This window comes from Sciurus vulgaris (genome assembly GCF_902686455.1).
Source record: "Sciurus vulgaris genome assembly, chromosome: 3".
Classification (NCBI taxonomy): domain Eukaryota; kingdom Metazoa; phylum Chordata; class Mammalia; order Rodentia; family Sciuridae; genus Sciurus; species Sciurus vulgaris.
Genome location: NC_136463.1, coordinates 121,566,443 through 121,589,512, shown reverse-complemented (window position 1 = coordinate 121,589,512; position 23,070 = coordinate 121,566,443). Strand labels below are relative to the sequence as shown.

Sequence of the window (23,070 nt, the reverse complement as noted above, 5' to 3'; positions counted from 1 at the left end):
ATCCCATTCGTTGGTATTTATCCCCAAAGAACTAAATTCCAATGTACTATAGTGATATATGTGAAGCATGTTTATAGCAGTACAAGACCACAATAGGCAAATTATGAAACTAGCCTAGGTACCTGTTAACAAATAAATGGATAAAGAAAATGTGGTATAAATGCATGATGGAGTTCTACTCCATTATTAGAAGTAATTATGTTATTTGCTGGCAAATGGATGGAACTAGACAACATCATGCTAAGTACAAGTCAGACTCAGAAAATCAAGGGTTGAATGTTTTCCCTTGTGTGCAGAATCTAGAGAGAAATGAGAAATCTTTAATTTTTTAAAGGTAGATATCTTAAAAATATAATAGAGAATAGTGAAGTAGAAGAAGAGGATCTAGGGCAAAGAGAGAGAGAAGGGAAGGTGGAGGAACCGTGGAAAAATATTGAACAATTTTGCACATGCATATATGAATATAACACAATGATTTCCACTTTTATGTATAACTATCATATACCAATTAAAAAGCAATAAATTTATATAGGTGTGACCAGCATAGTAAAGGAAGGGTATTGGGACAGAGAGGAAGGGAGGGAAAGGGGAAGTACTGGGAATTGAAATGAAGCGTTACGCTATATGCATTTATGAATATGTCAAAATGAACCCCACTATTATGCATAGCCATAATGCTGCAATAGTAAAAAGCATTTTTAAAAAAATCAAGGGCATGACTAATTTCTTGACAATTAGGATTTGGTCTATTTAACTTAAAGAGAATATGTCACTTTAATAAATCTACTTAGTAATATATTTTAGTCAGCCTTTTCACTGTTGTGACCAAAAGATCTGATAAGAACAATTTTGGAGGAGGAAAACTTATTGGTGCTCAGTTTCAGAAGTCTCACTCTATAGATAGTCAACTCCATAACTCTGGGACCCAAGGGAGGCAGAACATCGTGGTGGAAGGGTTGTGGAGGAGGAAAGTAGTTCAGGACAGGGTTAGTCAGGAAGCATGAGAGAGCATTCTTCACCCGGGGCCAAAATATATACCACAAAGGCACATCCCAGTGACTTACTTCCTTCAGTCACACACCCTGCCTGCCTACAGTTACCATCCAGTTAATACCTATCAGTGAATTAACGCACTGATTAGGTAAAGACTCTCGTAACCCACTCATTTCACCTGTGAATGTTCTAGCACTGTCTCACACATGAACTTTTTGGAGATTCCTCATATTTGAATCATAACAGTTTAAAGTAAAAAAAAAAAAATGTGTCTTCTAGAAGGGAGAATTCAATAGAAGCAAAAATCAGTTTTAACTACTAGAACCCTGACTATTCTCTTCTTATCTAAAAGTATCATTTAAGGAACCATATCCCAGAGTCCAATACAGATGAAGATTCACAAAAATAAAGATGCACTCTTGATCACGTTCTCAAACGTATTTGTTACATAAATGACAACATTTATTTGATGAATTAAAAAAGAAACTTACATTAAAGCATTCAATTTACAATAAATAAAATACCTTCTGGAAATTTTATGTTGGTGTATGTTAATGGTATATATATATATATATATATATATATATATATATATAACTAGGATATAAACATAAAAGTACAATAAATGGGAGCAAAATTTTAAGAGTACACCTTTACTACCTAATGCTGTTTATATTGAACCAGAAGCCCTAGAGCTTCTGACCTTTTGAAGTACTCAGATGTTTAATCTGGACTATTTAGTAGTCTCCTAATTTATTCTTCTTCCATCTAATCTTAACTTCCTTGTGTCAACTCTATAGAGTCAGAATGATTTTTACTTAAAAGTTTATCTATTTGGTTTAGTTCTGTATTTCTTCAATGGCTCTTGATTTCCTGAGAACACAGTAAGGAAATTCTTTTTTAACATGGCATATACTTTTCTCTAGAATCTGGTCTTTGCCTATATTTCTACCTTCATGCTTCAATTATTTCTAAGTATATTCACAAATAAATCATGGTATGTATGTCTGGAAAATTATTTTGAGTTTCAACTGAAGCATTCTCTGCCCTCAGATGTCCTTCTTGACCATCTTTCACCCCAGACTAAAGTTTATCACAGTGTCCATGTTTCCACTTTCCCTGTGTGCCTCTTTATATTTTCCTATCCACAGCATCTACCATACTTCATTTGCAATTATTTTTTATGTCGTCCTTTTCGAATAGAGTGAGCTCCCTGAAGGGCAAAAAATAATGTCATATTAATTATTAAATTTTCTTTTTCAGTACCTGACATATGGTGGGTCCTTAGTGATTACCAGCTGAATTAAAAATAAATAAGTAAATGTACAGGGACAGACTGGCGAGCCAGACTTTCTTTGGATAAGTATCATATTTGTTTCATTTCCTTGGAAAACATTATCTAGACGATCACATGTGGTTTGTTTCTTGCTGAACCAAAACTATAAAACAAAACAAAACAAACCCAGAAAGAAAATAAAAGTACCTATCTCAGAAGGTTATTGTGAGGAGTAAATAAGTAAGTATTTGCAAAACCCTGGGCTCATATAATGCCCACACCAGTGTTTAATATCTTTACTTATTTATTGCACACTTACTTATGTCAGACATTTTCTAATGGTTCACTATTCAGTAGTAAACAGATCAAAAGTGGGGGGGGGCAGAGATTGAATGAAAATGCTTTGGTGTCAATGAATTTTAACCAGATAATCTCATGATATAATTAAGTCCAGAAACTAAAAGAGACGCACCTCCCAATGCATACATTTTTTTCCTGTGCTAAAAAAAGTAGTGGATCAGGGATTTAACTAAAAGAAGCAAAAGACACCTGTACATATTATGAACCATTCCAAACCGATTCTGCTCCTTAGCAGCATGGAAGTATTCCCTGGAGCATGGCTGAATGTGGATTCATGATCCCCTATTCAGTTTTCTATGGTTCTTTTATGAACTAACACCTTGTGAATGGTCAGTTCATAGTGATTTAAATCTACTATTATATAATCTTCTTTCTACACTTATTCTTTTCCTAAAGGAAGCTGTTGCATGACCCTCATCTTCAACAATGAAGAATGTTAACTTCGGTAGATTATGTCTTTTATCAGTCACAAACTTCCAGTTTCAAGCATTGGAGTTTGACTGATTAAAATGAAAAAGGGAATTTATTGAAGAGATATTGGTGGCAGGGATGGTGAGTGTAGAGCCTCTAAGGAAGACCCAGGATTTTGAGGGGTTTGTAACCAGTAACAGTGCAGAATACAATTGCAGAACTATGTGGTGAACCCACCCTTGCTGCTGCCACGTGATCCAGACAGGCTCACTGCTAGCAACATCGGTAGTGCATGCTGTGTCTTGTTTCTGGAATCGTTATTTCTTGTTATTGTGATATTGTGATTCTCTGCCACAGTCATCACCAAAATTGATTCTGTAGGGTCCCAGTGCCTAATCTCACTAACTCTTATGCACATTCTTAGCTGGAGGTGCCCTATCAATGCAGTCCAGTTCACAGATCTGGAATCCCAGGAAGGCTAGGAGAGGAAGTGCCTATTTTATAGCTTCTAGTGGTGACTGGTTCTGCCTCATTGGGGTGGTGGAACAGAAGGAAGTTCAGACATCAAAAGTTAACCCTTGTTAAGAAAGTATTAGTCACGAACACTGACGTCTTCTGAACCAAATGGAAACCATTTTAAAACACAAAATTATTTCCCCTCATTTTCAACAACAGAGAGTGCAGCAGAAAGCACTTTCAATCAACTCTTATAATGAAACTAATATGGGCTTTTTTATTTTTATTAGGGCAATATTTGTTTCATGTGACTGTACAAAGATGCATAGGAAGACTTTGAGTCAACACATTGTGCCTGCCAAGTGTCATGAGTTTTTATTATATAAGTCTGCCTCCTGTTTCTCACTATCTCTCTGGGTCTTTATGGCCATCAGTGTTTTTTGTTGGGAGGAATGACATTTTTAATCCTTATATAAAACCCAAACAAGGAGGAAGAATGAATTAGATTTGGCTTTGATCTAAGCATTACAATGCTGTCTGTGCAAACAAGACATTTTAGGGAAAATCATAATTATGATTAAAAGCGAATTAGTTCAATCAGTTTTTTAAAAAAACAAGGAAATACGGGGAGATCTATAAGGGTACTGAGTTGTAATTTTGTTGGTGAATGTATTTACAAGGAATTTGGGGAATGCGTAGTGATTAGGGAGGCAGGAGTGTTGGGTTATGGCTAGAATTTGTCATCAATTAAATTGAGAAATCAGGTAGACGAGTCATAACTAATTTCAATCAGTATCTTCATTGGTAAGGTGCTGAGACAGAGGTTGGGGACGCACTGAAAGAAGCCAAAAGGACCACATTGGTTGTTCATAATTATTGGAAAATGTACAAGGCCCGTTGCACTGAATAACACAAAATTTATTTAAAATTCCACAACTCTAGCTTTCTACACATTGATTACACATCAACATAACCAGTAAAAGTGGTTTAAGGAGGAATGCTACCCACAATTTTAAAAATACCATAATATATTACTAGAATACCATCAACCAGATATTTGAACCAAGTTTTTTTTTTAAATAATTAAAAGCAGTAAGGGAGGTATTCAACGTGCATTTGTAAGGATGCGGAATATATACTTGATGATTTGCTTCTTCATAATCATAATCCTCCACAGTAACGAAATGTGAGGACAAGAAGGTATTAGACTCAAGGGAGAAAAAGGAAAACTCTCTTGAGTTTCAAATTAGAAGGGAAGAAAGAAGGAAAGGAAGGAAGGAAAGGAAAGGAAAGGAAAGGAAAGGAAAGGAAAGGAAAGGAAAGGAAAGGAAAGGAAAGGAAAGGAAAGGAAAGGAAAGGAAAGGAAAGGAAAGGAAAGGAAAGGAAAGGAGTGGAGTTAATATTTGGTTGGCTTCTATTTGTTTTTATTTTCAGAATGATGATATAAAATGTTTAAGATAAAAGACTCATGAATGGAACCCCTGCCTAACACACTCCCTCAAATGTTTCTAAACATTGCAATATGTTGAATTGCTGCCTTAGATTATTGTAATTTGTACCCTAAGGACAAGAAATAAATTGCAGTGCTGTCGCAGGATGTACTATGTCTCTAGAGGGCACTGGTATTTACCTCAGGATAAGAAAGGTCGATTGAGCGCTTGGCTTCCCCTGTTGGTATCGATCTAGTGACTGGTATATAAAGTGCCCTGCTCTCCTGATGGGGTGGGAAATGAAGTCACCTCCACTCATTCATCATTCCTAAGGAGATGAACAACTCTCTCTTTACTATGTCCAGGTAGATCACTCAGGAGAAAGGGAGAAAGAATAAGCTCTAGGAAAGGCAGTTAGAAGATATAATCTTGCTCATTGCCCTGTGGTGTTTTGTGAAGAAGTTGGAAAAAAATAAAGAATTTCTCAAACATCTCTCTACAACAGTGTAGTTCTAAGGACAGAACCTCTTAGTGCTGCTTCCTTTTCTCAGGCCTTGTGTTCTTTCAGTTTTTTTTTTAGCATGATAATTTGTTTGTAATTATGCAAATTAATAACCAAATGAACATCCAAAAGAATAGATTGAGCTTGACTCATCCAATCATTTTCAAAGACCCATGAGGATGGATTTAGTTTGAGAAATACAGACCCGAAGAAGCGGAAAGAGCTAATAATATCCTCTGATGTCAAGTACTTAGAGAAAACATCCATTTTCAAAAGAGTAACTATGTGGAAAAGACATTTTACAGATTTCACTAAGTTTTACTAGTGTTATGATTATATAGTGTTAATACTTTCTTCTTTTATATTTCCTTGCTTTTCACAAAATAACAAAATCTAAGAATTGAAAATTATGTAGCTAGTTATTTGATTATAAAAACTTGAAAATACTTGAATTTAATTAGTAAATTGGTAAGTATTATCTATCAACTTGAGAATTATGTTCATGTAATTATACAAAAAGATCACCCATATTTCTAAGTTATTATGAGCTTTTAGATAGAAAGGCCAATACAAAATTATTTCTTCTATTTCAGTCAACTTTTCCTAAATGGTCCACTGCCTCTCATAAATATAAAAAATTCCATTATGTAAAAAAAATCTGTATTTCATTCACCTCTTTAATCAACATGAAATTTTCTTTCTGAGATCATCTTTACAAGTATGGAGAACTACTCTTCTCTGGTCTTATTTCTTTCGGAAAGGAGTTTGTTATCACTTCCTCAACACTTGGCCCTGGTGGAGACACACCACTCGGTTCCTAAGCAATCTCCAGTCATTTTACTTTAAAAGGAATGAGGCTATAAATGGTAAGTGTATTGTCCTTCTCTAAATGAAATTGAAAAGGTATTTTCTAAGAACAAATAGGTCTATAGAAATAGCAGACCCAAAATGCCTTTAAGAAGAAGAGAAGCTGTTGTAATAGAGCTCCAATAACTAGGGTAAACCTTACTCCCACAAATTCTATTTTGGGGAATAAATAAGATGAATTGTAGGAAAAAAAAAAAAAAAAAAAAGCAACCAATTCAGGATGTTTTAAAAGCACTTGAAATAAGTCTTACTTATTGGTATTAGTACCATCCACTGAGGCCCTGAATTCCTGAGAAATAGGACCAGGACACTCTTCCTATGTTAATATTCCTAACCCATTGAAAGACACGAAGAACAGTAGTTCACTTAGTTTTATATGAAAGCAGAAAAAGGAACTGATGTTCCATCAATGTACTATACAGACTACCTTATTAACCAAGAAGATGAAATTTTCACAAAGACCCAGGACCATGTTTGCCCTTGTCTGCACAGTGTGGGGTGAAAATGAGTTTCCCTTTATGATGATGTACTAGAATGGCCTGTGGTGTTCCTACTTGAGAGGGAGGAGTGAATCCTGTATGCACCAGCAGAGTAACTCATATGCCAACAGGTTCTGTAGCAAGAAGCTGAAAGGGCACATTGCAAAGGGACATGACTGAGACTTTATAGTCACACCTTAGCAGGCAGTAAGCAATTATCACTAACCTCATTTGAGGACAGAAGAGGTTGAGATTACAGTGTGTGACCATAGAGTAACATGATTGATGTTAGCGGATCACTGAAGACAGTCTTATATTTCATGAGCACACCTTATAACCCAGGGAAAGATCACACATTGGCTTAGTTATGTAAAGAACCAGGCAACTATGAGAATCTGTCATTTAATATGGTTTTTCACTTTACAATTAAGTAAAACTCTTCATCTATCACAAAATATCATTGATTAGAAATATCAAAGGTAAAAACTTGAGACATTAAGTATATAGATTGCATAATCCTATTAAGATAATTTTTAATAAAATATTGCAAAAATGAATTTAATTCCTGGAGTATCAATGTAATAACTGAAATTTAATAATTTCATTGGTTATTTCTAATCTAATTAGGTAGTTTATTATGTTTTAACATATACCTAGATAATTTTAAGCATTTGGGGTTGGGGAAATAGCTCAGTCGGTAGAGTGCTTGCCTTGCAAGCACAAGGCCCTGGGTTCGATCCCCAGCACCCCAAAAAAAAAAAAAAAAAAAAAAAAAAAAATTTTAAGCATTTAACTATTTATTTTTAGTCTCCTAATATATCATATATATGCACAAGTTCACTATTTCAATATATCTACCATTAACAAAAGTGTCAAATGGAGTTGGGTACCCATGAATTGATTATTTGACCCATGAATTGATTGCTGATATTCATGATTTTCACCATTTCTTTAAAACCCTGTATTCTTCCCAGTCTTGTGTTCTATTCTTGGGTTGCAATACACATCTCAAGAGAAATGATCACATGAACAGAGAAGCCCTGTGGTGAGAAGGACAGAGGGAGGTGGACAGGGGACAGGCCTTAGACCTGAACTAAGAGGGAAGTGGTCAATTCTGGGATAACAAATCTTAGCCCAGATTTGCATTGCCATGTTCACTGCTGAATATTAGAATCACCTGAAGAGCTTTAAAATTCCCTGATCTCTGACCATACTACAGAACAATTAAACTAGAACTACCCAGGCTGCCCTCATGGAAACAGACTTAGATACCCAGAGCTCCCACCCAGATTCCATGACCCACCCCAACAGTAAGAAGAAGATTCTAAATCCTTTCAGGGTTAGAGTAGGGGTAGGAGGAGATGTGTCAGACAGTCTGAAAAGATGCCCTGTTTCTGGCCCTGAGAGATGTGGGAACCCAAAGACAGAACTTACTGGGACCCACTACCAACTTCCCTGGGCTTCAATCTGCAGAGAGAGCCTGCAGTAAAGGAGGTAGAAGGGTTTTGTAAGGAGGATGGGCTGCATTTCTAGACAGATTAGTTCCATGTAGGCTAAGGGAGGCAAGGGAAGAGCCTGTGGTTTTTTGAGTTTGTAGAGAACATCTTTTTACCTTTCATCCTGAGAATTACAAGCTCTCATGTGGTTAGGTTTGTGGTTTTGCTTTTGTTTTCTCCATAGTAAGTGCAGTTAATTTGTTTCACAGCTCCAGCAAGGAAAAATTTCACAAAACATAATTTGATGTATTCAGTTTCTGTAAAAATAGTATGGGATTCTGCCATGACCTGCAAAGCTACAGGAAGATGGATATGGGTAAGAAGGAGGAGCCCAGAGATGGAGAAGCTGGAGAACCAGCCTCAAAGGATTCAGACAGGAGGAACATGAACACAGATTAGAGAAGCAGTAGTGACGTGGGCATCCATGATCACGATAGGGACAGTTCTGAAGGCAAAAGTGGAGGAAAAAAGTCAATTTACTTAACATGCATCTACAAATCCAAAATGGGATCAGAATTTACATGTTCACTTCTTTCTAAATTGAAAGAAATCTGAGTTAGAATGTAGAGCAAGGCTGGTTAACTCTGTGGCATAGTCAGGAACTGAGATGCTCAGTTAATAAACAACTTCAGTCAACCAAATTCTGCAAAAAGCAACCCCTACCAACCCAGTCACGTGCCGATAATCATTGGCTGAGGCTATTGTGCTTTATTTAGCAAACTCTTTGAGTTCTGACTCTGAGTCAATATTAAAAGTTAATCTTATTGTGTTCTTCTCATTGCCAAGGTCCACTCAGCCACAGGCACTGAGAAAGAGCTGTGGTGGATAAACAGATTAAAGGACTGGGTCTGGAAGAAAAAATAGTGGAAGATTTGGTATTAGAGTTTTAATTTTTCACATAGTGAACCTGTTATATCTAGCCTGTCGATGAGACTTATTTATGTGCCTCTTGAGGACAAGGGGTGTGCTGTTTCGGTTTTTCTGAGACAGAGCTCTGTCTCAGAAAGAGCTTTGACTTGCTCTGGCCATGTAGCCTGTGGAAGGTTAGTGTATTCTCTGGCCTATCTGGAGAAAGGTTGGGAAGATTTCCTCACTTGTGTCAAATGAAAAGAAATGATTCTCTGGTAAATAGAAACCCTTATATCTTAGCATTTGTACATAATGGTCTTGTATATTGAACAAACACTTGCTGTATTTTTTGAAGACAATTGTAGAAATATATCTATCTTGACTATTCCAACTGCACATACCATAAAATGTCATGAGGTAGTTTCTTCCCCTTACAAATTCTTTTCTTTTTCTTCCATACACCAACTAAAATGTGCTGAGAAACCACAATTTCCAAGACACTAGCTTCAACACTAGTAGAAATGAAAAACAAAACAAACAAACAAAAAAAAACAAAAACCAATACCCTCAACTCTTCCTCTTTCCCTCATTTATTCAAGTAGTATAGCCTCTTCTGCTTGATTCAATTTATATATTAATTATAGTATTTTCTTCTCAGTACATTTTGTTACAATTCTGTGAATAAAGCAGTCTTCAAAAGTAAACTCTACGTAATTCATATACTTACACTTAAAAAACACAAAATTGCCTTCACAGTGGCAAACAGGACCCCATATACCTGTGCAGAGTATGTTTATGTGTGTTCCTGTCCTCAACCTTCTTAGAGGTCCAACTCATCTTCTTATTCTCAGAGATGAGGTTAAGCACATTTTCTCAAAAGACCCCATTATCATAATTTTAAAAATATGCACTATATTGCTGACTACTCCAGGGTAACCTATGTCCAAAGCATATATAGGTATGTTCATTTTAAGCAAATTTCTAATTATTTATGAAGTTTCTAAGAAATTATCATTTCCCAGAGCTAAAGAAAGAATTGGAAAGAATACTAAGGTGTGAGGCTCAGAACAATGCAGACCTTCTTTGTCTTTTTACATATATCTAAAGTTCCTGTGAATCATATTCTAAACTGAGAGTAGGTAGCACTTGATTATGCTCTCTCTTGATTTTAATGGCAATACTATTGATGACAATAGCCAATGTTTACTGAATAATTAATACATGCCAGATGTTATACCAAGATTTTCATGGACCATATCGTTTTATTAGTAAAGTGACCCCGTTTCATCATTTTACAGAAGAGAGTAGGTTGTGCCCTTGTTCGAATACTTGTCCCCCTCCAAACGCATGTTGAATTTAACTGCCAGCATAATGGTATTGGCAGATGGAACCTCCATGAAGTGTTTGGATCATGAAGGATCTCTCTCTCTCTCTCTCTCTCTCTCTCTCTCTCTCTCTCTTCCATCTCTCTCTCCTCTCTCTCGTCCTCTCTCTCTCCTCAACCCTCCTCCTTTCTGCCAATGTTAAATGATATAGTATGAAGGCCCTAGTCAGATGCTGGAAGCTTCACACTGGATTTTCCCACTGCCATAACTGTAAGCCAAAACATTTTTTGTTCATTATAAATTACCCAGCCTGTACTATTCTGTTATAACATAACAAAAGTACTAAGATAGGTAACTAACTCAGGGGTTGATAACTCAGGCTATCTGACTCTGGAACCAGAGGGCTAACCATTACTCTAGACTGCTTCATTTATAATGTAAGTTATAATGGTAATCTGAAAATAGTGCACACAATTAATATACAATACAATCCACAAGACACTAGCTTGTGAATTAGTCACATTCTTGGTTGTAACCTTGTGTGCTGATAGCAATCTAGGTCAGATTGGAGCTGTTAATAGCAATCTGTGACCTTGAACAGAGAAGTATGTGGCAGAACCTAAAGGTAGGTTTAAAGCACATATAAGAAACACTTTGCAATGTGGATTTAGTTGATAAAAATATATTTAGTTTGCTAGAAAATAATTATAGGTCACCTTTAAAGTGTCTAAAACACACAGATGTCAGATTATATCTGTCACAAGCTGTCGAAAATGTTTTTCTATCGACCTAAATTGTCCAGGGATTGTTCCAAATCCACATAATCTTTCAGAGTACGAATGGTTTACATTTGGATTTTTGTAACGGCAGATGCAGGTGGAAAGATATATACTGTCACCCAGCACATCAGAGTGGGCGGCAGGGTGAAGGTCAGGGATGCTTTCAACTCTTGACATGGATTCAGTGCAGCAATTTCTTATGAAAGCAATTACCTAAGCGCTGGATTGCACTGATTACTTCCAAAATGTTTGGAGCTCCATCTGCTCTTTCCTACTTAAGCCACTTAAAAGAAAAAAAAAAAAAAAAAAAAAAAGCAACTTCAGAAAAGAAGAGCCTGCCAGGGCTTCACAATTAATACGCAAAAGAGCTCCTCAGTATTGCATAAGGATGGGGGGAAGGAAAATCAAGAGGAAATTCACATAAGAAGATGAAAGTCAAAACTTGTGTGTGAGGAAAAAGGCACAAAGAAAGTCTTAGACTGCTAATGGGTTCAAAGTTTCTTTTGAGGGGGGGATAGAAATGTCTTAAAAGTAGATTGTGATGACCTTGCAATCTAGTATGTAAATCTTAGTATGCAAACGTACTAAGCAGTCAAGTTGTAGTGATAAAGGAGGTGCATTTTATGGTGTGTAAATTGTATCTTCACAATGCTGCTAAATAAGGAAAACGAAGAAGGGAAAAAATAAAAATAAAAAAGGAAAAAAAGTCCTAAATATACCAGAGAGAAGCCACAGAATGAGCAAGTGAAAATGAACTCAGGAGAGAGACAATGGCAGTTTCACACGCATAACACATTTATTCTAATATCTGCTCTAGGATATTTCAAGACCTCTGTTGAGGCTGGGAGGACAGATTACTAAATGTTCCTGCCAAATGGAGTCTGCCATAGTGAGTGGATTAAGAACATCCCTCTCAAGTGATCCTTTGCATAGTCTAGCTTTAAAAGTCTACTGGTTTTCACTGGCACAGAACAGTGAGAATTCAATCCTAAGACAAAATAAAAAGCAATGCTAGTATGATATTTCTAATCTAAATATCAACAGGAGACATATTGAGTGGCTTAAAATAGCTTAGAAATAGTTGGATGTCATCCCTATCTTCTGGAAGCAGTGACAGCTGTTTTGAAAAGCAGAGTTTAAATTACTAATACCAAGAAGTGCTAGTACTAACCAGTAGGGTAACCTAGTCAAGAGTCCCCACCCTATTCTTTTAAGAAACTTAATTTATCTCCCCACTTCCCCACCACCCCAGGGATTCCAGAATGTTTCCTATGTCTAACTTTCATACAGAAGCTTCACAGGCCAGCAAATGACCTGCTAGCTGTTAAAAGAGGCAGAGCCATAAAGTATAAATCTAGATGAATATAAATGGGACATCGGTCTGCTTAAAGCACCTGGCATAAGTGAATGTGCCTATATCTTATATCCCCTTCTTTTAAAACCCTCTTTTCAGTAAGTATAAAACATTCTGAACCATCAACAAACAGAAAGGGCTTTTAATCTCAGAGCTAGCTTAATTTTCAAAACTTGTTTAGGCCAATTTCTGATTTTCCAGACAAACTGTAACCAAATAGTCATCTAATTACCTTGAAACACCTGATTCTAATAAGTTAGAAAGGAATGAGACAGATTGGATTTAATTATTACACTTTATGAAATTATTACTATGTGACATTAAATGTCAGAAATCCAAAACAATGTTCTTTGAACTCAAAACTTGACTTCCAAAATTAATATTGGTTACTGTATGTCAACAAAATTAGTATAGTATATATTTTTGTCCAGGGACAGAGTTAGAGAGATAGAACACAAGTACTTGGAAAAAGCAAAGAGATTGAAAACACCGAGTCAATAGCATCTGAACAGAATTTAACTACCTGTCTTTACTAGCAAAACATCATTCCTCAATACCTGCTAATAAAAACAAGTAATTTTTAGAATGCATTTATATAGCTTAAAAGTTTAAACAAATATGTAAGGACAATTATTTTTACACTCACCCCTAAAATTTGGCATTTATCTCAAATTTTTCAATGAGGATTATAAGTTAAAGTCTTTTCTTTAAAAGTTGTGACGTATTTTCTTTCATTTTCTCACAGACTTCTGCATACAGTGGGCATTCAATAAATGGTGTTTACCAGTTCAGGTGTAGCTATGATTCCTTATGTCATATTATTAAATTGCATTGCAGTATGGTTTTAAGTTCATTCATTCCTCAGGAAATTACCAGGTAAAATTTCCTGGTAAAAATATATGTATATATTTTTTGTTTGGTTTGTTTTCCCCCCATCATATATTCTTTGTGACAAACATATGTGGAAAACTTCCTCTTAGGTAAATAAGATGCAGAAGTCTAACCAGTCAGCTTGCTCTGGTCCTAGCAATTTGTTCAAGAATGAGCATGTATGTTCCATTCAGAGCCTGTTAGCTCTAGCTTTTCCCGTGAAAGGACACAGTCTTTCTTTGTGTACCACTATTTCAAGAAAGCTGGATGAGAACAGGGTCAACCCAGGGGAAGTAAGACTGGGTAGTTAAGAAGAAGAAATCATGGGGTTTGCAAAAATTCTCCAAAATTTAATAATTGAAGAGTTGGTCCAAGACAGCTGATACACCACTGGAAATTCAATCCAATCTCCTGTAAGATTGCAGTTTATGAACTTTTGTTCACACTACATTGTCTGCTGACATTGTGAACAATGTTTTCTTTTTAACTTAAGACACTTTCCCTGGAATTTTCTGTCTTTTGCACTATTAAAGAGTCTTAATTAATAATAAGCTTCAAAGATAATGAGATACTTTTACATAAGTTGCTCTTTCTCATATTAGTTCCTGCAACAGACCATGAGATAGGCACATCACTTATCAGTTTCCTTTTCTTACTTATCTGAAATTGAGGCCTTGAGGGGGTTATGAATTTGGTCCATGTAGTACTGGTTACATAATTTGCCCGATTCCAGTGCAAATGAACACGTGGGATCCTCTGTTTCGAAAGTTTTTGAGATTTCAGGATGGAGACAGTTGAGTGTTAAATTAAGGCAAGGCCTTCTAACACATGGAAGCCAGTAGGCAACTGCAAATAACCCACATCCATAAGTGGCATGGATCTATGTACTTTGCAAGTAGCACGAGATGTTGTGTGAACACAAATTCCAAAGACCATAGTCCTGGTGTTTCTCACCCTGCTTCCCTACACAGTAAAGGATCTGTCAATACATTTACTGATATTTTCTATGGAGAATTTGTTAGTTAAATTGTGAACATAATTATATTTTGTACTGTTGGACAGATTTAAAGTAAACCACACATCTTTACACTTGATCACTCCTATGTTGTAGATTACAGGGAGAACACTCTGATTTTTCTTATGGATATTCTGTTTCCTTAGGCAACATTAGAAAAGAAATATGGCCACAAATTATTGGACTAGCTATATTGCATGTATTTCACTTGCCAAAAAAGCTAAAACAAGAAAACAAATACTAGTTTACATGTTAAGTTCTTGATTATTCTATCTGAAGCACTCTTCTCCCTCTCCACACACACCACCCAACTTTATCACTTTAAACATTTAAGCAATTCTATATTCCTGTGGATTTTAAAAGGAGAACACAACCATTACAAAATTTCATACCCAAGTTACTTTCTCCTCATGGAAAATGAGGCCTGAGTACAGCTGTTTATGGTGAAATTATGATTTTTCCAAGTGCTGAGCTCTGTCTGATGAGTTTTATTATTTAGATTCTCACATTCAAAAATCATTATGTCTCATGAAAATATTTGGTGATATATGATAATGAAGTAATGAAATGGGTAAAAATTTATATAACATTTAGAAGTAGCATTATGAGGTTTTATGTAACATCTGGGTTCAAACTACTCAATTTTTGATAATTTTAAAGAAAACAAAAAATATTTCCCACAACAAATAGCTGAATAATGCTTCACTTTTAATCTATGCAAACAACTGGCAGATAGTTTGTCGTGAATTATAACCTAGAAGCAGGAGCTCAATATAAACACTGTTCTCAACATTTCTGTTTACTTGTTGACTAACCTGGGCTGTTTAATCTTCATTTATGTCTGAGATGTGAGAGTCTAAGAGGGAATATTTCAGCATGGCTCATGTGGCAAAATGATCCAAGTAAATAAATCAATACATTGACACATGTTAAAGATGATTTTTTTCTAAAACTTTTTAAAATAACAATTTTAAAAAATGAGTTATGAAGATAAACCTACCGTCAAGAATACAGGATTCCTGCCTTGGTGAGAACAGTTCAAGCACACATGATGTACCCACCACCCACAGTGGCCTTACCTGCTCAGATCTGTTCTGGTGTTGATACTGGTACTGAGAAAAGGTATTACAGGAAGAAGAAATTTTGTCCTTCTCAAATTGTTTCTTCACCTTGGCCAAACCCACCAGGCCACTGTGCACATTCTGATTCCTCCATCATCTAGGATGATTTAAGAAAAAGGCAAATTCAGCTTTTTATCTGCATGGATGAGATTCTTGGGGTACTTTATATTTTTTAACAGTTGACAAGTATTGATGGGTGGTATATTAAAAAGATATTAGTACACAGTTATTTCAGCAGGCTTTTACTTAAAACTTCAATACAAATAGTCACTCTCTAAGTTGTTATCTCATTGATCAGTCCTGATATATCCTTGGAAGACTTCAAAATATGGAGTTAATTCTCCTTCTTTCAGATAAATTTTAACGTCTGGAGGTTAGACCTATTTTTTTTTTTTTTTTTTTCTCTAGGGATAGAATTAGGCTTTGTGCATGCTAGGTAAGTGCTCTACCACTAAGCTACACACCTAACCACTTGGCCTATGAGAATGTCTTTCATTAATAATATACAATGTAGTGGACATGAGAATAATGAATTCAATTTTGACCAAAATAAGATTTTCATTAAAATCCCAAATACCTCTATATTATTCAGAAAAATTATGAAAATCATTTTTACTTCAGTTCAAATTTTTTAAAATTATCAATAGGAACCAAAGAACTTTAGATTATCCTTTATGTAAAAATATTAATTGGTAATAATAAAAACTGCTAAGTCACAGCATTAGAATGATTTTTCTGTATCTTCATGTGTATTCTGTCAGTTAATGCTTTTCAGTATTCTGTGAGATATGGACACCTATTATCCATATTTTAAAGTAAGGAAATTGTGGTTTGGGAAATAATATAGCTTGTTTAAATCTTTCAGCTAGGACAAGAGGTGTTAGCATTGTCGTTTGCATCACATCAGCCTGTCTTAATCACTAGCTTAAAGAATGGGCAGGGAAAACAGCAGCTTCACCATGTCAGGGTTGGCACATCCCAGGTCTCATCTCTGAGCATTGGCATGTCAGGATCAGGGGGCTTTCACAGTAGAAGGGTCCTGGTGTATCCTTGCCATTCGACAGATGAGTAAATAGATTCCAATACATATCACTGAACGAAACTTGAAGAGCCCTAATGGGTCCTGTTGGGTCTTCAGCCCCATCAGGAAGTGTAGAAGTAGATCAGGGCCTTTGGTTTTGATGATTCAACACATTCCAGAGCCCAGAAGGCACTTAAACCCAGATGGGATGACTACTTTCCAGCAAACAGACTTCATGCCAACCCTCCTCCAGGAAGCTTCCAGTTCTGCTTGCAGCTGGGAGGAGACTCAGCAACACTTCAAACTAGAGTGGGTCTCCTGAGGTCTGGTCCAGTCCTGACATAACCCTGAAAGCCCTGAGACCTTGAAATTGAACCCTGACTAGTTGAGGTTCCCATACTATGGACTGTGGACTCCTACATTTCTGGGTTCCTGGAATCTTTACCCAAATATATAATTTCTCAATACTAAAAATACTGCATCTATCTTGGGGTTTGAGTTTCCCATATGCCAGAATGTTGGATAATTAATATTCATCATTATCTGAATTAGTAGCAAATACTCAAGTGGTTGCATTGCTGAGTTAATACCTTTCCCCACTTTTGTGGACTATTATGTATTTCAGAGTACTGTGGGAAGAAGAGATATGATTATATATTTCTATGTACTAGATATATATGCTATCGAATTCTGTGACACATTGTTAGTCCTAATCAATTACTGCTGTTTGAAATACACATGAAGGTAGTAAAAGATATGGCATCTCTTTTGAAATTTAAGAGAAATAGAAGAGTCAAAGTCACAATATTTCTTTTACCCCACTGCTATTTAATTTACATAAATGACTGCATAGATCATATACAAGTAATATATCAGTATTATAGAAATTCAGGTAATTATTGTGAAGAAGGACTTCACTGTTTCAAATAACTATAAACAGTGTACAAATCATGTGCAAATTATTCTGACTTCAGTAATTATGTCAATGACTGGATACTCTCCCACTAAATGCATTTTCAAAAAAAATTCAGTTCCTAACCAGACAGGTTGCCTCCTATCTGCCAAATAGATTAAAGGTTTGTATGTTCTCATTCCTTTCCTTTCAGCATTGTGCATTGACCTTAGACCATGCAAAGTTCGAACAGTTGATTATTTTTTATAGCTGTATTCACCCTACCCCTGCTGGTCCAGGTACTCATATGACAACTGCAGCTGCTCATCCACTCAAGTGAGATAAAACCTCCAAGATGTGGGTAGTGTGGTGCTAAGGTTTCCTTGATCTTAGCATATGGAGGAAAGTCTACACATGTGAGCAGTTGATTTGCTCAAGTAACGGTCTGTGGTCAGAGGTGGAGTGGCACTTCTTGCTCAGCTGAGGATCACTCCTGTGACTTTTACCTTGCTCAGCACCATGTTCTAAATGTCCTCTCTAACCCATGTTAATATTAATGACCACATAACTGAGACTGCTCTGTGATGAAATTTTTTAGGTTTACTATTATTCTACGTTTCTTATTCTTTGGCTTGGATATCAAATGTGGAAATAATAGCTATGTCAATAATAAGAAGTTCATTTAAATATGTAATGCTCAAACCTGGGGAAATATACTAGATAGCTATGAATTTTTTTTTACAAAGAACTGCCCACAGGTTATAGAACATGATAAAAATAACATCATTTTGGGATTGGACAGTGAGTCTAATTCTAATTCTGACAAAACTTGGAGTTAAAGTTCCCTGAATCTTCTTTATTTTTAAAATAACTGGAAATAGCAGTATCTTTCTCACAGATTTGTTTTGAGTGTTAAAATAGAAAAAAGAAATAAAATCACACAGCACAGAATCTAGCATTTTAACCCATTGCTGAACAAACATTACTTCCTCTTTTTCTTCAAAGGGTTTCTGCAGACCACACGTGACTTTCATCTAAGACCCAGCAAATGCCATCTGACTTAGTGTAAGACAAAGGGAAGCAAAGGGAAACCAATCTTTGGCAGCTAACTATGAACGAGTGAAATGCATAGGATTCGTTTTGGATCTCAATTTGACTTTCAGATTTTATACTTGAAATATTTGAGTTAATTGTGTAGACATCAGTTATGGGCAGTTTCCATGATTTTTTCTTTTTCTGGTGTGTGTAAAGGATTGAACAAGCCTTTGATGCAACTGACTAAACAAGGTAGTTATTTTACCTTGCTTTACATATTTATCAGGATTCCTATAAGATTATGTATGTACTATTCTTATCACAAAATTTGCTAATAGGGTATTTTAGGGGCAAAGAATATTTTTTTTTTTTTGTATGAAAGGAGAAAGTTGAATCCAATGAAAAGATTACCAGATTCAAAAAATAACAAATTGACCTTGGTTTCCTTACTACCTAATTGCATAGTCTCCTCAAAGTAATTTTCAGTCAGTGTTTTGGCATGTAAAATTGGCATAAAGGAGGACTATTAAATTCCTTATGCATAGACAACTTTCAGATTATGGTTAAATTTTTCATTGTTGTATTAAATAATAGACTAATTTACCTATGTGCTCCTTTTATCCTCACAATCCCAGAGTGCTGGGGACTGGAACCCAGGCCTCCAGCATGAGAGGCAGGAACTCTACGAGATGAGCTAAATGGCCAGCACCATATGTGCTCCTTTTAAACACTCTTTTTTTTTTTTTTTTTTGCACCAGAAAGATACAAATCATACATGATACCAAATTATTTTATGACATATTATCTGAGTACCTGGAAGGATTAAAATCATCATAAATAAAAGGTTGATTACTAAACAATCAGTCTTTAATCAGGTGCTTTCAAGACCCACTGTTTCCCCAAGAATCATTTCTCCAATTTAAACTATTTGTATGGAAGTTCTGAATATCCAGCAGGGGGCGCTCTCTAAGAAGACTGGTAGGAGGCATCGTAATGCTACTATTTGTTTTGGAAGCCAACTAGTTACTTATGTCACTTCTGAACATTCATTCCAAATATATGCTGTATCTAAAATGTATTTTAATGACTATGTAAAAACTTAAATGCCATCTAGAATTGCAATATTGTTAATGAGCTTGGCACAGTCAGCCTTGTATCTAAATAATTTGTAAAGAATGTTAAGAACAGCTATTTTAAAATACTACTTTTGGGACTAATTCTCTCTCTCTCTCTCTCTCTCTCTCTCTCTCTCTTTCACATAAACACACACACACACACACACACACACAACTTGGCTAATTTGGAAATTGTAATTATAAAAGAAATTCTTATATTCCATTAAGCTGAAGGGCAAAAAATACAGAATTCAACAAATTCTTTTGACTATGGCTTTTTTATGTGTTGGCTCTAAAAATTGGTGGTCTTACTAAATCTTGCAGTTTCTTATAATCATAATTGGTTTAGCAGAGTGCCTACATTGCTAATCTCTCTCATTTCTATGTTGATTAAGCCTCTCCTAATGGATTTAGTGCATACAGAGAAAGCAAAAGAATTATACAGCCGGAGAATTTAAATGAACCGTATATGAGACCAAGGAGGGCAGCAATACAAACCCACATTATTAAAATTTGAAATTAATTCCCAACCTTCCTGAGGAGAATAGCTATAGGTTAAGTGATAATGATGACAATAATAACACATTTATACCGTGCCTTCTGGCTTACACATAAATTATCTCCTTGATTTCTCACCAAGACCTATGTGATAGATGATTATTCCCATTTTCCAGTTAAGGAAACTGAAGCTTAAAAATGGGTTAAGATAGTAGTTCAAGTTCATGCAACCAATATGTAGCAGAACTGAAGATTTAATTCAGATGATCTGAATTTGATGTGCACTGTTTTTGTCCTCTTTGGACTTCATTCCAATGCCTAATAGTATTCTTGTCTTGCAAATATAAGGAGGGGGTCTGGACCTACAGCAAGCACATTGTCTAATACAGAATCATCAAAAGCAGCTTACGTTAGCTGAGAAGCTGCGGCAGTCCCCCCTGGAAACAGCTGCCTGGTACCTTGCCATTCGCTCCTTCAGGGAGACCACCTGCTGCAGATCCGAAACACCCTCACTCCCCGAAGCACTGTCTTCTGCAGGCTTAGTAGGGCCAACAGTTCCTGAAAGCAAAAGTAGCATTCTTACTTATGTGTCAGGCTTGAAAAGAGCATAGCGTTACCTTACTTAAAATACTTGGCTTCACAAAACAAACTGCAATGTCACAATATTTTTGATGTTTCATGGTCACCCTCTTCAAGTTTTGAAGCAATGCTAACAAATGCTTAAATAGGAGTATGTGCTTATATAACATAAAGAAATCTGTCCTCCCTCCTACTCCCATATTTATTTTGAAGACAAGTAGCTATTTATTAATAGGTATATAATGTTTATAATGTTAATAATTAACATTCCTTAAGCACTGTGTTGTATTTATGCTACTATAAGAGTATTATCTCATTTACTCCTCTAACAACCTGGTGAGGTAGGTGCTATTATTTTCTAAAATTTATATATGAGAAAACAGAATTTTATAGCAGTTAAAAAAACTTTCCTAGGATCTCATTATTCATAAGGGGCAGATTTGAATATGGTTAGACTAAATCCTTAGCAAGTCTAAAAATTGCTCTTTGCTTCTCTCCTCACCCCTCAACCCTCAAGGAGATACATCTAGCTAAAATATGCACGTGCTGTGAGAATTGTAGACTGTAGGCTTTTGCTTTTATTCATAGAGAACTGTGTTATGTAAGAAAGAAGTAATAGCATCATTAGAAGCAGCTTTGTCTGTCACCCATTTCAGAGTCTGATATTTTCCCATTAAACCATCCTCCTGACAATGCAGTGTAGTAGCAATCACACACCTGGAATCAGTAAATGACGGATGGCAGGATCACAGAATGACGGTTGAGAGAAACAGAAAGATGTAGAGATCAGCTGGTCTAACTGAATCTAACCAAATCCTTTTAGGCATAAGGAAACACCTGCCTAAATATTTCCTTAAGTGAAAGGCACATTAAGATCCTCATGGTAATGTGATTCTTTAACATTATTTAGCATATATGCCAGAGCTGGTCTCCAAGTAGGCTTTCTTACTGGATCTAGTGCTCTTGGCTATGTGGACACTCTGCTTGATGGTTTACTATTCACCCTTAGGTGATTTTGATTCCAAAATCATTTCAAGGGCTCTTTCTGAGACCAGTGAACTGAATGAGGTACATACAGTGTAGAAGCCCATATGTGTACATATATTATATATATAAATGTATGTACATGTATGGGTGTGTGTCTATATTTATGTACATTCATCTTTCATTCATGCATCCCTTCCTTTCACTTTTAGGGTTGAGAACTTCTGGGACTCAGCAGGTGGGGCGCTTTGGTATACTTTATTATTTTGATTAGTTTGATGTCATAGTGAACCTCGGTCCAAACAACCTCGAATAACAGCCAAGTCATTCCATCCTTTCCCTGTTTCTACTTAGCTTTTAGCCTTCCACACTAACCCATCTTTTTGAATTGTTAACCCTTTTAATTGGTGTCTTCAAGATTTACATAAACAATGGTAGTTGAAATCGCTTCATGACTCAGAAAAAATGAAAAATCATTTGTGTTTTGTCCCCCTCCCTGAGTATTTGGAGATCTATAGAGACTTCTTAGTTAAATAAGCATTTTCATATGTTTTAATTAAAGTTGTAGAAATATATTAGCATGCTATAAAAAATATAAAATATAAAAGAATAACGAGTTGCATTAAATCAACACCATGATTATATAAAACTAATATGTTAACAAAAAGGTCAGATGTCTTTGAAATTTACCTGTTACTGAAAACATATTCACACAGAAGTCCCTTCCTCCAGTCAATTCTGATTAAAAAGCAATTTCTGTAAATTGCTGAAAGTCTTTCACATACTAAAGAAAAGGTATCTTTATTTTCCCCATGTGAATTATTTGTCTGCACAGATGAATTCAGTTTATGAATTGTACTGTACTATTTTTTTTAATTTGTTTTAGTTGTCAATGGATCCTTTATTTTATTTTATTTATATGAGGTGCTGAGTATTGAACCCAGGGCCTCACACATGCCAGGCAAGCGTTGTACCATTGAGCCACAATTACAGGCCCTGTACTGTTTTTACTTGGTTGTGAATGGACACTATGTAGTTTCTATTGAACATGATGCTTAAATTTTTTTCACTTTATATATAAATCTTTTTGTATACTATGTACATATATTATCATTCTTTTATTGTTCTTAATAGAAACTCAAGCTGTTTATTTTTGGTAAAACTTACAGATAGTACTTACTTTTCAAGTATTTAATTCTTATCACATTTCAACCTACTGGAACATTCCCAACGTAATTATTTAAGAAAACAGTGGCCTGAGTATTAAGAGATCTAGATTTCATTGTTTCATAACTTTTAAGCATCTTTTTCATAGCTTTTTAGTAACTTTTTAAAGAAAAAATTACATTTTTTTATTTCTCTC

The 23,070-nt window shown here is 35.6% G+C and overlaps 1 protein-coding gene across 1 annotated transcript in view; it reads right to left on the bottom strand.

Moving 5' to 3' along the window:
* Positions 1–23,070, bottom strand: part of XIRP2 (xin actin binding repeat containing 2) — a 71,714-nt gene that overhangs the window by 26,571 nt on the left and 22,073 nt on the right. Inside the window, 3 exon segments of the mRNA XM_079131853.1 lie at positions 15,542–15,643; positions 15,645–15,680; positions 20,554–20,702. Of these exon segments, the coding sequence (XP_078987979.1) occupies positions 15,542–15,643; positions 15,645–15,680; positions 20,554–20,610 (195 nt within the window). The 5' untranslated portion in view covers positions 20,611–20,702.